The sequence below is a fragment of the Conger conger genome, chromosome 6 (genome assembly GCF_963514075.1).
Source record: "Conger conger chromosome 6, fConCon1.1, whole genome shotgun sequence".
NCBI lineage: Eukaryota > Metazoa > Chordata > Actinopteri > Anguilliformes > Congridae > Conger > Conger conger.
In genome coordinates, this window is record NC_083765.1 from 26,272,718 (window position 1) to 26,287,998 (window position 15,281).

The 15,281-nt window shown below is 40.8% G+C and overlaps 1 protein-coding gene and 1 long non-coding RNA gene across 3 annotated transcripts; one reads left to right on the forward strand and one right to left on the reverse strand.

The window, feature by feature from the left end:
- Positions 1–443: 443 nt before the first annotated feature.
- Positions 444–8,284, forward strand: LOC133131355 (uncharacterized). Of its 2 annotated transcripts, none has more exons than XR_009709010.1 (4): positions 444–495; positions 3,960–4,081; positions 7,508–7,582; positions 7,829–8,284. It is a non-coding gene; the product is annotated as an uncharacterized LOC133131355 (long non-coding RNA). The 2 variants fall into 2 exon arrangements; XR_009709009.1 differs by lacking the exon at positions 444–495 and adding an exon at positions 2,881–3,026.
- Positions 8,285–10,489: 2,205 nt separating this feature from the next.
- Positions 10,490–14,227, reverse strand: LOC133131439 (uncharacterized). The gene is made up of 2 exons (XM_061246807.1): positions 14,129–14,227; positions 10,490–12,327 (listed from the first exon to the last, which is right to left on the reverse strand). The coding sequence occupies exon 2, from the start codon at positions 12,294–12,296 to the stop codon at positions 11,652–11,654; it is 645 nt and encodes a 214-aa protein (XP_061102791.1). The 5' UTR covers positions 12,297–12,327; positions 14,129–14,227; the 3' UTR covers positions 10,490–11,651.
- Between the last annotated feature and the right edge of the window lie 1,054 nt (positions 14,228–15,281).

Sequence of the window (15,281 nt, forward strand, 5' to 3'; positions counted from 1 at the left end):
TCGATTGAAAGCCATTGTAAAATGTGTATAACACGGTATACACATTCTAAAATATAATATAGTTCCATGTGCAGTTACATGGTGTGTGTGTGTGTGCAGCTGCAACTTAATTTGTTTCAAATCGCCAACAATAGATCATTTCTAAATCTGTCAAATATATATATACACCAGAATAAGACGCTGCCTTGTTATAGGGACGTCACAATGGGTGGAATGTTGGTTGTTTTCTGATGTCATAAATGCTTGTGAACGATTATTTTTGGTGAATGTTGGGAGCTCGCATTTCTGAAGAGAAACTTAGAAACATTTACTTTTTAGAGTGTATAGAGTAGTTGAGTGCAAATAAACGTAGTTACAGCCAAGCCCCGGTTTTGTTTTCATGTAGTGTATAACTAATCTGTCTGTATGAATATACCCAATCCGCTAATTGCTTTAAGAGAGAGAGAAGAACCTCTGCAGGACTGGGTTGCACCAGCTGTCTACTTCAGTTCAAAGGTAGTCTAGTTGGCTATAACTTTAAATCCTAATAATACTCTTAATTTATGTATTACTCACTAACATAAAAACACAACGGAAATAAGATAACGTAACTAGGTCAAAGTCATGTAGCCTACACCTACACTCAACAGGGGCATGTTCTGAAAACGTTTTGTTATATTTTCTCCCAACAGTGTGCTTGTTTTGCAACAGGCTTTGAGGTATATTTTGTTCCTGTGTTGTTGGTGTGTCGAGGGTGTAGCCCGAATTAGTAATAATGTAGTCCTATGCTTTAAAGGCTGGAGAACGCCTTCTCAGGCGCGATAGGAGAAAGCTGTAGGCTAATATGTAATGACATTGTTAATAACAAATGCTTTTAATTGGACTGTCTATAAGCTTTACATGGGTTGGCCATGTGCAAAATCTGTAATTGGCTATTGGAATATTTGTGGGTTCAGCAAAAAATAACGCTTATGATAGGGCTATTTCTTCAACACAGGACGTCGACTTTGATGATGGCGAAGCCGAAAAGCTTGTCCCGATTTTCTTCACTCCCCCTCGTTTGCTTCTATGCGCCACTCGTTAACTCCACTCCTTTGCTCCGCTTAATTCCGGTAGAGTGGAGGAGTGGTAATGGATGAGTGGAGAAAAGGTGGTGGAGTGAGAATTAGCACCCCTGTGTGGCAATTTGTTTTCCTGTTGGTTTCTATTGGCTTCGGTGTCTATATATTATATACTCCAAGAACCGAACTGAATGGAACCACGCGACCACGTTTCCCTTCCAGTTGTTAACCTATACAGTTCAATGCATGCGATGCATCCTCGATAAAAGGGGCGGATCAAGAACAAATTATGGTATTTTATTCGTTTTTGTTTCTTTGTGTTCTTCACATTGGAACCGTACTTGGTCTGTGAAAGATGACGTTAAACAAGGCCGAGTATACAAGAAGGAACTACAATAGATATTGAGGGTTAATCAGGTTTTGGTCTGTGTTTTCTTCACCCTCCCGGATGGTGGCGGTATACACCTCATCAATTGATTAATAACAGGAAGTAAATCCACCGAAGAAGATAAAGGAAGCTACACCACAGAGGAAAATATTGCACGCGTTCAGTACACCACACGTGTTTCCAGGATTCTGTTGTGAGATGTCTAAGCGCCGACCGAGATCAGATGAAGAAGATTCTGTACCACCACCCAAAGCTGATAAAAACCCAGAGCATGAGTTGTCTCCACCAATCGTAACACGAACGCGTAGCGGCCGAAGGGTTCGAACCCCAGCCGCTCTGATGGACTCGAAGGTTCCGAGCTCAGCTAAAACCCCTAGTCGCCGCGCCAGGAAATCTGTTATTCAAGAGGAACTGATTGATAATGAAGAGTCGAGGTCTGAAACAACGGAATCGATAAAACCAACAAGCGTGTGGATTGACTAAAAGTTTGGACCCGGAAACAAAGAAATGCAAAGTCGACCCAGTTAATTGTAGCGCCCCCTAGCGTGTCTGGCTATTAGTGTGGAGTGCGCTCCCCGAATTCCTATATAGCGAGATCACTCTCTCTAGTGTTAATCAGGCTACTGTAAACCTTTTCACTGTTAGCTTACTCTCAGTATCAAATAAGCTACCCACATACAGGCAAATATCCAAGAGAAGTTTAAACGATTTACTTGAAAAATATGTTATATACAAATATACACATAGAAATATAACAGATAAACACAAATGAATGGCTTGCTTTTCAGTTCCTTAACTGCTATGCATTCACTCAAAACACAGTTCAGTCAAGATATTTAAACCACACTTTTAGTTTCAAACCTAAAACTACGCCGGCAAATATATAACTTAAATGCAGTAACATTGGGCACGCAACCAGTTGTCAGTAGAGAGATGCAGGCCTGTATCGATGCTAGCGTTCGGTGAAGCCTCAAACAAAATGGCTGCTTCGCGCCCAAAGCGCCGCGAGAGAAACCAAAACAAACTTGCGCTGGTTGTCCTCCTCACCGCGATAGGAACGCAATGTTGGCGGCGCTGTGTGTGGAGACGTCGTCACTGCGTTCCTCCTCAATTGTGTTCGGTCCACGGAGATCTTGGAGACGATGAGTGAAGGAGTGACCGGGCTGGCTCTTATACAAAGTCCTTGGATCCTCCAACGGCAAGCTACGTCGAGCTAACTAGCATGTATCCTCGTCGTAAACTCTGTCCGAGTTTTCGATATCAAACACGTTATAACAGAAAATAAATAAAATAATAATACAAGGAGTTTAGGAAATACCCAAAATCCCCATAGGGCTACATAATCCATCTGAAGTTAACAAAGTGCGTCTGCACACAGATGACGATAACTGTCAAGAATCTATCAAATCCAATCGGCCAGCCATTCAACACGAGGAGCTACTAGGTGCCAGGTGCGCATGGAGACGCAGGTCTGGCTGGGGTCCATGGAGAAAACGGACATGAAGAGTGGTCTGTTGAAGTCAAACGTGACAGCGACGCGCACGATACCGCTGGGTAAACCCAAATCGGGACGTATATGGAAAGACAGGAATAAACAGGTAAGTTCTGAATCCGGTCGTTAATCATTTACTAGGAGTTTGTGTTCCCCTCTGCCAGTTCATCAATTCCAGTTTCCTTGGTTGTAGGCCGATATATATCTGGCAAAACATTCCACAACTTATTTCATTATCATGCTCTGTTGGTAGTATGCGTGTAAACAAAGTATATTCATTAGATTAGAACGCGTGGATGCCACTTCACTAACCAACTGAACGGCAGAGAGAGTCTCCATAAAGCTTGATTATACTTGACGCCTCCACGAGCGTCCGCATCATTGAACTGAAATATAATTCAGTTTAATGGTCCGCACGGCCAAATTAAAAAAAGATAAATTGCATTTGCTGAAAATAAAAATTGGGAAATGACTAGATCATTCTATTGAAGGTAAAAACTGCTTTTGTCATTTTGTGGAAGCTAGTGTTGCCGTAACTACTGTTCTGCTTGCCTTTAATCTACATCTCTTGCAATGTATTTTGCAATTGGATCATCCATAATCTACACTGTAATCTTTCAGGTACAACCAATTGCTTTGGCAGTACCATTTGAAATGGCTTGACAGTTAAATTTATGAACTCTGAATGGACTACAACAGCAGAAGACCATTCAGGTTCCACTTCTGCCAGCCAAGAACAGAAAACTGCATTGTTCACCAAAACTGGACAGTTGAAGACTGGAAAAACATAGTGTAATGGCGGTGTAATGGTGTGGGGAATGTTTCCATGGTACACTTTGGGCCTGTTAATACCAATTGCCTGGTGAATTAATTGTATGTAGTTGTGGAAAATATTCTCGGGCTTTGCAGTTCAACTCAGTTTGGAAAGATCTACATTTCTTGTTTGAGTTGAGATTTTAGCTGTGTTGATACTGCTTTTGGGCAGTCTGTCTGAATGTGTGTTATTTTACTTTGTTTCCCTCTCTTTTCTGCCCCTCAGGTTCTCTGCCCTGTTGCGGGGCAAAACTCTGCGGTCCACCTCGGAGAAGAAAATGGAGGCCAAGAGAGAGAAGGAGCTGGTGAATAAATTTTCCCTGCAGCTCAAGGAAGAGAGAGAAAGAGGTACTGTGTGTGTCTCTGTGTGTTTGTATGTCTGAGTTTGTGTGTGCTCCACTTAACTACACTGTGTGTGTGTGTGTGTGTGTGTGTGTTTCTGGTGGGTTCCTCAGATTTAGCGGGGTGTGTGAGGGATGCATCTGAGTGATTAGAGGTAATAATGACCCTATCAGGATTGAGTTGTAAAGCTGAGTGTCTTGCTCTGTTTTATAGATGACATTAGTCCTACTGTTAAAAAAAACAAAACAGCCTCACCTTGATTGTAAAGTTTCATTTGACTTAAGCAAGTGTAACGCCCCAACTCTGCCCCTCTTATTGATTGGTAGGGCTATTCAAACCCTGATATGCTGAAGGTTAGACTATGTAAATCTGAAAAGAATAAAAGCAACAATTAATTGTAGTGTTTGTGAGTATGCCTGCTTATGTTACATATATGAAACCCTCTGGTGCTGTCCAGGCAGTAGCTAAGTAAGTCAGTCTATCATAGTATTTCACAGATCCATATTTACTTGCTGCATTTTGACTTTTATGCGTCACCGAATGGCTCCGTTGCCCCTCCCTGCAACTCAAACTTCCAAATCACATCTTTAAAAATCGAAAGTGGCTGAAACTGGGCAAAAGCTGCCGTTTCATTACCCATAAGGCAGTGCTGCTCCATTGGACACTCGCACGCTCTCTGAGAGGAGGGGTCAATATTGGGCGCCATCACTTTACCACCCCACTCAGCCTCTACAGACCTGCCAGTACAGACCTGTGTGTGGTCCTAGTGGCCTAGAGGCTAAAGTGCTTGACTAGGATCTGGAAGGTTGGTGGTGTAGCCATGATAAGATCCCCACAGCTGTTGGGCCCTTGAGCAAGGCCCTTAACCTTACATTGCTCCGGGGGGGTTGTCCCCTGCTTCGTCTTCGTCATGTTAGGGCTGGGCGATATGACTTCAAATCAATATCACGATTATTTCAAACTTTTATCTGGATTACGATTAATGAAATATTATTTATACAGTTTTTTTTATTCTTTAAAAAAAACAAAAATGTTTTATTAAACACTGCCCTCAGTTCTCTGACAAGGTCTGTACTTTAAATATACTGAACTATTAAAGTTTTTTTTAAATGGAGTGCATATCTTATGTTATATCTTAGAAAATACACACAGCTTGTAAGGGTAATTTTCTTAATTGATTCTTGATTGACAATGTGTGTTAACATAAAGACAATCACATGGTTACAAATAACCTTTTAGTGATAATCCTTATTACTATTAGACCACTTTCTGAATTAAGTGCTTACTATGAGTCTTTTTCTGTCTCTCTCCAGCAGACAGACAGCCTTTGACCTTCATGGCTCTGCCTCTCAGCTAGCACATTCTGGTCTTACAGCAAGGTCAACAAGGGGTATTCAGAAGACAAAATACTGATAAATGTTCATGGCCAGTTTCATGTCTTTTTGTTTTGGTAAAGCCCCCCCTTCTGGAAAAGTGTGTATAAGAGTCTCGCTGATGCTCACCTGTGAAATGTTAAAAAGGGCATTTTTCCCTAGCAAGCTTAACTATTTATGGATATTTATTGACTATTTTGAACGGTTGAAATCAAAGCACACATCGTTTGAAATGAAAACGTCTTGTGGGGGGAAAAAAGCATATTTCTCAGGCCCTGTGCAATCACTTGTGACGTGATCATCTGATAAATATACCGTCTCAATGCATCTGTGGTGCTGGTCCCACCCATCGTCAATATAGCGCAACATAAGGCTCAAGTGTGGCTCAGACTTGGCTGCAAAGTACCGAACAGATTATAGTTCAGCAGCTACTTTCTCACGACACGTTTTGTACATGTTGGACACTGCAGTTTGGGGAAGTTATTTTTGCGGTGGCACAGCATATTGATTTTAACAAGGCGTTTCGCGGTGTAGGCTAATGTGGAATGGCACCAGTTGTTTCATTCCATCTTTGCCTATTACGTGGCATTTGTAAATGCTTGTATGATGATGCAATGTTCACGCACCAGCGAGGTAAAACATTTGATTTGCTGCCGATTCTCTAAATTAAGTATAAATGTCACACTCGTAAACTAAGCCTCATACTACTACTACTCATACTACATTTAAATGAAAATCAACCTGCAGTTTAGTACGAGTAGTGTCTGGTTTCAACACAGCCTCAGTCACTAGTCTCTTTTTTAAGTTTTATTTTTTAACTCCCAAACAAATTTTATAGACTCAGTGGCTTGCTACACTCATGCTCTCTTCTCTTGTCCCATACTCCTAATAATAAAATGTACATTTACATTTTAGTCATTTGGCAGACACTTTTAATCCAAAGCGACTTACAAGTGCATAGGTTCTACCATAAGTCAAAGCATCACATCCAGAAACTAGCAAATACACATGAAATGCTGTTCTAAACATAGTTGTCATCATAAGTGCATATTTTTATTTATTTATTTATTTTTATTTTTTTTGGGGGGGGGGGGGGGGGGTTTAGACAAGGATAGGGATATCAGAAAGGAGGGGCAGGGGAAATCAGGAGGGAGGACTAAGGTAGAGTTTGAAAAGGTGGGTTTTGAGACTGCGTCGAAATAGGGGGAGGGATTCTGCTGTTCTGACAGTGGTAGGCAAGTCATTCCACCACTGAGGAACCAGAACGGAAGACAGGCGTGAACGTGCAGCTCGACCGCCAGGTGCACGTAGAGAGGGAACCATAAGGCGACCAGAGCTGGCAGACCGGAGTGGTCTAGCTGGGGAGTAGGGAGTGATCAGGGATTGTATGTAAGGTGGGGCAGTCCCCTTAGCAGCCTGAAATGCCAACACTAGGGCCTTGAAACGGATGCGTGAGGCAATAGGAAGCCAGTGGAGGCCAATGAGAATGCTTGTTTAAATGTTCAAATAAATTTTGTTCAATCTTTCCAGTTAAATTCATGTCTCCCATTTCTTTCTCGTTTGTTTTAATTCCTCACTCTTCACTTTTTTTCTTAAAAATGCCCAAAAGTGCATCACTTGGAAAAATAGATAAATGAGTGCTATGTACATAAACGTGTGTTAAGTGTTGACACCTGTGCTCACACTTCTTCCAAGAACATGGGAACTTGGTTTCAATTTACATTTGTGCTATAAAGTAAAACCGGGAGATATCAGCCAGTATGTCTTGGTCCCAGAATTGCAATATTGCGCCCCTCATATGCATGTATGCTTGTGGTTTCCATTGACAGGTGTGTTTGTGCAAGAATGTCTTGATTTTTACATATGCATATTGCGTATAGCAGGCAGAAGGTTCTCCACAAGGGGGAGCTATTAGGAGAAAGTAAAAGAGGCGCTACATTAGAGCGGTGCTTTGCATCAATGAAACTGTCTTTATTTTTATTTTTATTTTATTTTTTTGGTTTGTCACATGGCTCTGTTTGGCTCTTCACCCATCTGTTTCTTTCCCCCCAATACACAGGAAAAGAGAAAACGGAGGGAGGAAACCCTGAAAAGACGTGAGGAAAACGAGCGGAAGGCAGAGATTGTGCAAGTGGTAAGATGGCAGAATTCCTGCATGACGTGTACATGCACACATACAGTTGTTGAAGGGGTCATATTCCCTGTGGTGATGTCCTCTAATGTGTGGGAATAGTTTGGAACTGCAACATGCCAATGGGTACATTACACTGTGAAGGCAGTTTGACAAACTATAAACTTACACTCTGATTTGTGCACCTTGGTTATTAACGGAAATTTTCTATTTCTCCTCACCTCCTTCCCCTTCCTTGCTCCCTTCCAGATCCGAAATATGAAGAGGATGAAGAAGAAACAACTAAGGAAGATTGAGAAGAGGGATACACTTGCCCTGCTGCAGAAGTCACAGCCTAGGAATCAAAATACTGCCAGGAAAGGTAGCAAGGGGAGCCAGTGAAGAAGATTTTCTAATGCAGTACATATGTAATCTGTTGTCTGAGCTGGAATTTTTATTTGGCCTCTACATACAAAGTGTACATTTTCTTATGATGAACATGAGTTGTGCAACTCTTTGTATGCAAGTAAACAAAGACGGTGTTTGGCCACCATTACCTGTCTATTCTGCAAGAAACCAAAACTGAAAAAGACGGGTGTCTCTGCCTGTAACAATGTGACCTAGAAAATATTGTCATCCATGTTTTGAAAACAAAACACTCTATGTTCCGCTATATTTTCCTAAAGAATATTAAGGGATGAATACATGATTAATTGCTTCCCTGTGATGCCTTTTTTGTTAGTTTTTATTTATTTATTTTTTTCCCCTGTTGCCAACCTTACACACTGGGATTTTCCACCCGTAAACAGTCATATACCAACATACCAGCCTTGTTTAAACTAAATAAAAACCAATGGGATTTCTGATGTTTGTTTTTTATTTTTATAAATTTGTGAAATATCTTCTAGTACACCCTGGGGACTCATTCCAATCCCTTGTTTTTCTCCTTTTTTTACTCCCCTGTGAGATATTAGAGGCTGCTGCCAGGTTGACAGCATCCATCCATTATCTACGCTTCTCCTCTTTTACTAAGTTGAATAAATAGTTGTGTTTGTTATATTACAATCTGGAAGGCCCGGTAGAAGGCACATAGGGTCTAATTCTAGTGGAACACCAAAAATGAGACACAATTCATCCACAATACCAGACCAGTACCATTTCAGCTTTACACATGACCACAAACAATTAATATAATTACCAGTCTCTGTGTCACACTTCTACCAAAGCAGAGATGTATTCGCATTTATTTTGTTTTTTTTGCCTCACAGCAAGGAGGTCCTGGGTTTGAATCCCCGTCGGCCGGGGCCTCTCTGTGCGGAGTTTGCATGTTCTCCCCGTGTCTGCTTGGGTTTCCTCCGGGTACTCTGGTTTCCTCCCACAGTCCAAAGACATGCACGTTAGGCTGATTGGAGAGTCTAAATTGCCCGTAAGTATGAGTGTGTGAGTGAATGGTGTGTGTGCCCTGCGATGGACTGGCGACCTGTCCAGGGTGTATTCCTGCCTTTCGCCCAATGTATGCTGGGATAGGCTCCAGCCCCCCTGCGACCCTGATCAGGATAAGCGGGTTCAGATAATGGATGGATGGATGGAGAACAGGTGTTATGTGTGCGGTGTAAAATTCCAAGCTGTGTGCATTTAGTTCGGTTACAAATGGATATTTTACCCGCATGCACCCACACTCTCTGCCAGACCACATCACTAATGGAGACACCCAGGTCTCTCTCCCAGGCTTGCGTAGTGGCACTGGAGGTTAGAGATAAATTGGAATTTAGGGCCCTGTAGAATACACTAATGCGCTTCTTAGTTACCCCTAAGGACAAGGCTCTTTCCACATGTGAAATGGTATTATTGGTCATTAATGTAGTGTCTGTAGTAATGAAATGTCTAATTTATAGATATCTAAAAAACTCAGATTTGTGTCGGCCAAAGCACAGCTGTATCTGCTGAAAGGATAATAAAATCTGCCCATCAAATAGGTCTCCTAGCTTTGTTATCCCCTGTTTGTGCTACTTTTTAAGGCCCTGGTCTTGACAGTCTGGGAAAAAGTCTGGGCTGTGCAGAATGGGAGTGAGAGGGGATGTGAATTGAGCGCAGTCCTCTATATTACGAACAGACCTCCAAACTTTAACTGCACTTAAAGTGATAGAGTTACTGCAGAGGTCCATAACGGACTTATAGTTCTGTACAAACAGCAGGTTCCACGGGATATTTGGACGGAAAGGATTCAATATCGAGCCAGATTGAGGCTGGGTTTAGATTTGAGCCAGTCCACCAAAACCCGAAGACAGGCGGCTAGCTGATAGAATCTCACATTTGGCACATCTGCCCCTCCATCGGAGCTAGCCATTTGGAGTTTTGCCATCTTTAGTACTTTTTTCCTTTTGCTCCACATAAAGGTGCTCAGCCAGGAAAGAGGTAGGGGGGTCCAATGCTCCAAGTCCGCCTTTATAGCTTCCAAAAGGGGAGGTTAATTGGTCCTACAACTGACCAAATGTAGGTGTTATATGTGTTCCCAAGTAAACAAAACCACTGGGTGACCAACGGAAAGGGAAGGGCTGAGAGATTTTACGCCAAAAAAAGTTGATGTTGTCCAACAAAAAAATCAATTTTGCAATGCTTATGTCTAAATAGAGGACTTCCTTTGGAGGACTTAATATTTCTGAGGTGAGAGATTGAATGAATGAGTGAATGATTTCTGAGAGTGAAAACACCTTTGATTGCACAATAGAGGGAATTTTCAGTGATGTAACTGTATTTTATATCAGTGAGTATCTAAATTCTACATTCTCAAAATATTTTCTTATTTTTCAGCATGCTAATTAATAAGGAGCAAGCCTGTTTTTGAATAATGAATAGCATGTGAAATAATGGAATGTATTTGACTTGTTGATTGGGGTTCGGCATTTGACAAAAACTTCAATCAATGGACCTCAATAAATATATTAATATACAATGTTAGGATATTTTGCCCTTCTCCATGGAATTAAATGCAGGACAATGAAGAACACACTGTCAACTTCTCTCAAGAGCAAGAGATTTCAGGTTTAATATAATGCGCGCGAGAGAGAAACAGAGCATTCGGACAGTTGGTTCTAATAATGATCTCAAAAGATTTCAGTGTGTGGAGTGGTTAAGTACAGTCCAGTCATACATAACAAAGAGTTGGGAAGTGGCCTGATCTTGCCTCTCCATGGGAGAAATTGCATTAACATCATGATTCTTGTTCCGTGTCTCCTACTTTTTCACAATCTTTGATACTTCTCTTTAAATGTTCTTACTGCTCACAATTATGTGGTGATCTTTTCTTTTTTACATACTTTGCATGACCAGTGCTGATCACGATTAATTAATTATAATTAAGAGTAGGACCTACCCACACTGCACAATTCCATTTCTTTGCTTATAAGTAGTTAGTCATGTTTTGACTTTTGACTTGTTTGCTGCAGCTATTGTTGACTTCAAAAAGGAATTCCCGGGTCCTAGCTGAGGTTCATCACTGTAAAGTTAATATTGACTACAGCAGAAGGCATGGGACAGTTTGTGAAAATAACTACTTTCAAGGTAAGACAAATATTACAGAATTTCAAAGAACTATATCTTTAAATGCTGATAAATTAATACATTTCATTAGTGTACCTCACTAATTTAAAGGTCATGACCTTTGACTCTACAATAATCCAAATTACTGAACTCTTCACCCTTTATATTAAAATCAAATAATGACATTTTAAAAAGTGTGAGCTGAGATGATGGGGGGGGGGGGGGGGGGTGAAATTTTGATTTCGACTTGAGACTTGACTTGGACTTGCTCAAAATGACTTGGGCACAACTGTGACACACACACAAACACACCAGCTTTCCCATCATGATCACCAGTTATGCATACCTGGGTCAATTCGTTGTTCAGCCACTGGACTGGTAACTTCTTGGAACTAAAAATACAGGACATCAGTAGGATAAGGAGGAAGATAAGGAAGCTTGGAGTAGACAGTCAGCTTAAATTGAATAAAAAAGAAAAAGTAACTATCACTCCAGCAGCTCAGAGACTGCCCCAGGTATAGAGGTATGATGCCTGAAAGGCACATGGAACAGCTCAAAGTATGATACAATAGTCTTCCCAGAATCCACGGGAAGGGGAAGAGGACTTGGTGTCGATCACTGTAGGGGGCATGGAGGCAGAAGCAGCCCTCACTTCTGGGGCTTGTAGGCTGAGTCGGTTGTTCTTCATCTGATGTAAAAACGTTTGCAGCTCCAGCTCCTTGATTATCATCATCAGGCCTTTACTGATGCAATATGTGCGCTTGTTGTTAAAACGCCCTTTTCCCTGGTGCTCAGTGGCATATATCTTGTCGATAACATTCCCAGGGCCCATGCTGAGGATAATGCGGTCACGGTTGCTGTCATCCTGGTACCCACTGTTGTTTTCCCAAACATAGGAAGGTAAATGCTGCGCCTTTGGCTCATTCAGATTGCCTACTATGTAGTAGTTGTACCCATCTCTCACAGAAGGCAGATCATTCTCTCGGTTCTGAAAGTAATGAAACCCATAGTCACCTCTACGGGGTTCACACCGGAGGGTTGCCGAATGGTAGTAGTGGTCATAAATGAAGCGGTCATGGGCAAGCCAATGAAGGAGCCTCAGCCCATGCCTGGGGTGAGGCTGACCAAATTCACAGTCTCTCAGTTGGGTCAATTCATTCAACGTTTCAGGCTTATCACAGGAAGAGGAAAAGACCATGTTGAGATTCAAAATGGGAATCCTTAGGACTCTGTAGCAGAAAGAAATGGAGAGGAAAAGAGAGGAGATACAGAGAGGTATATAGAGTCAGAGTGAGGGGAACAGAAAGCACAGAAATAAAATTTAAAAACTGTGGTTGCATCACAAACATACAGTGGGCTCCAGAATTATTCATTATACTTGATAAAAATGCACAGAAGATGCTTTAAACAAAAAACAAATACTTATTGCATTAAACTTTTCCCCCCCCCAACATGTGCAAAGCAGTGTACTTTATTAATGAGTCAATGGAATCAGTCTTACATTTTTCAAAGAAAAAAAGATTTCCTCAAAAAACTGGTTCCACAGTAATTGGCACCCATGGTTTAATACTTTGTGCAAACACCCCAAGCAAAGATGACAGCCATGAGTCTTATAGTTAGCTGACGCTGCTGCCTGAAAGTGGCAGAAATTATTGTATGTCATACACAATGCCTATTTGGAGATGTGCGTGTACTTTTTAGCTGCGCGAGATCATAAAACATGCTTTATGCTTTATTATTCATTTGAAATCGAATATGCTGGACGACAGAGCAAAAATAACACAAATTGCACCAACTGTGCTTAGTTACAGTTACAGGATAACTGATAGCCAGTTGATAACGTTTAGCTACTATTAAGAACGCGAAGAGACCGTGAAAACAAGTCTACCTGGCACAGGTCAGGAACTGTAATATTTGTAATGTTATTGTAATATAAGTGAGAACAATGAAGATGGAATACTGAAGAAAACGCAATAAAGTCATCAAAATTGTCTGGGAAGAATAAAACTGTTACCAGCATTGGTTTTGTTTAATTTTAATGTTTTTAGTTTTTTTTAACAGATGGGGAACTACTGTTAAACTTGGACTTTAATGCATTTTTATTTCTAATTTTTCTGTTTTCTTTGTAGAATAGTGGCTTTTTTAAATGGCTTTTTTAAGAAAACGCAATAAAGTCATCAAAATTGTCTGGTAAGAATAAAACTGTTACCAACATTGGTTTTGTATCATTTTAATGAATGCGCGAGGGCTTCTCACCAAATCCCTTTTGTAAAGGGCGCTATATTTCCTCATAGTATTAAATGTTTCTCTGGAAACGTTTCAGTAGTTAGCCAAAACAAGGCTGGCTAGTCGTGAAGTAATTTGGTCCGTCGCTAACTTCGTTCGGTCCGCCTGTTGCTATGTAACACAGATTGGTGGGTAGCCCTCTAGCAAACCAGAACAATCGATTCATACAAAGCAAATCAGTGTTTGCATTATTATTGCATTATAGTGACAGTGTTTTCCTGTCACTGCTGTGGGCTTTGGTGTTTCAGTGACGGGAGTTTCTAAGACTGAATTGCTTTTAATCTCGAGAAGCATTCAGTTAGAAATAAGAAATAAGAAATAAGAAATGGAGAAGTTTAGGGACCTAGTTTGTTTTCCTTTTGTTTCCATTTCCGTTCATGGGTTCCGCTTCTGTTTTTTAGAGCGAGTTCGGCGCATAAAGTTTAGCCCGTTCGAGACTGCCGATAAAAAAATTCTCGTATTTCTGTTTTTCTGTTGGCGGATCGCCGGGGAGTTTGGTTCTTGGTCTCCCGCCCCTGCTCCCTCACAGTACATTGCACTATTGGTATAAAAAGAATAACTCTGGTATGAGGCAGGCAAATTTCCTTTGCTGCCTTCCTGGTACACCTCCAGTCCACATATGCATACATGCAGTAGAATAGTGCCGAGTCGATGCCCACATAAAATAGCCGAACAATTAAGCCTATTTTTCCCCCCCACCATAATCTGCATCCTTTGCTAAAAACAACTGTTAGAATAGCCCACCTGAGTTTGTGTAAAGCGTCTGGCTCAGCAGTCTCTCACTTCTTTGAAATGCGGATGCTTCCCTTGCAATGAGCAATATGAAATCGAAACCGAGTATGCTACCATTTAGCGTGAAAGTTTTTATTTGAAGCTTAAGTTTCGATTTTAAGTTTACGCAATGATTTCACATTTGGCTGATTGAAAAACTATGTTCCGTTCAAAAACTGCTTCCACTTGCATGCAGAGGAATTAAAACATGGCCAGAAAACGTTCTTTCATCTTTTATTATCCCATCGCTCAGCATCGTCATGTAATATACACTCAGAATAACCTGCAGTCAAAGATAGATAGAGAGAACCAGTGGCAGAACTTCCACTCTATCGTTCTGGTCGAAGAAAATAAAAATGCTTAAAAATAATGAAGATCAAAAAGGAATAAAAGATCAATATGAACTTGGAAAAAGGTTACAACAGTATAACAGCGACGAAAAAGCCATTTGACTACTATTGTACAAAGAAAGCAGAAAAATTAGAAATAAAAATGCATTAAAGTCCAAGTTTAACAGTAGTTCTCCATCTGTTAAAAAAAACCAACAAAAAAAAAACATTAAATTCATACAAAACCAATGCTGGTAACAGTTTTATTCTTACCAGACAATTTTAATGACTTTATTGCGTTTTCTTCAGTATTCCATCTTCATTGTTCTCACTTATATTACAATAACATTACAAATATTACAGTTCCTGACCTGCGCCAGGTAGACTTATGTTTTCACGGTCTCTTCGCGTTCTCAATAGTAGCTAAACGTTATCAACTGGCTATCAGTTATCCTGTAACTGTAACCAAGCACAGTTGGTGCAATTTGTGTTATTTTTGCTCTGTCGTCCAGCATATTCGATTTCAAATGAAACCATGAATGCGAGGTTGAAATGCAGATAGTCCCCTCTAAGTTAAATGTATTTACATCCATATCAGGTGATGGATGTAGGAATCCCATCCCTTTTTACCCATAGCAACCCCATTTTAGGAGACCCGAAGTATTGTAGGTTGGCTTCTCATCTAGTTCTGAATAATCAGGTGTATTCAATCTCTTCCTTAGTGCAGGTCTAAGAACTTTCAGTAGCCGTCTTTACTTGCAGAATATTTCTTCATTCTCTGTCGTCCAGCATATTCG

Excerpts from the sequence above, each read along its gene's own strand:
- LOC133131439 (XM_061246807.1), bottom strand. The coding sequence starts at position 12,296 with ATGGTCTTTTCCTCTTCCTGTGATAAGCCTGAAACGTTGAATGAATTG.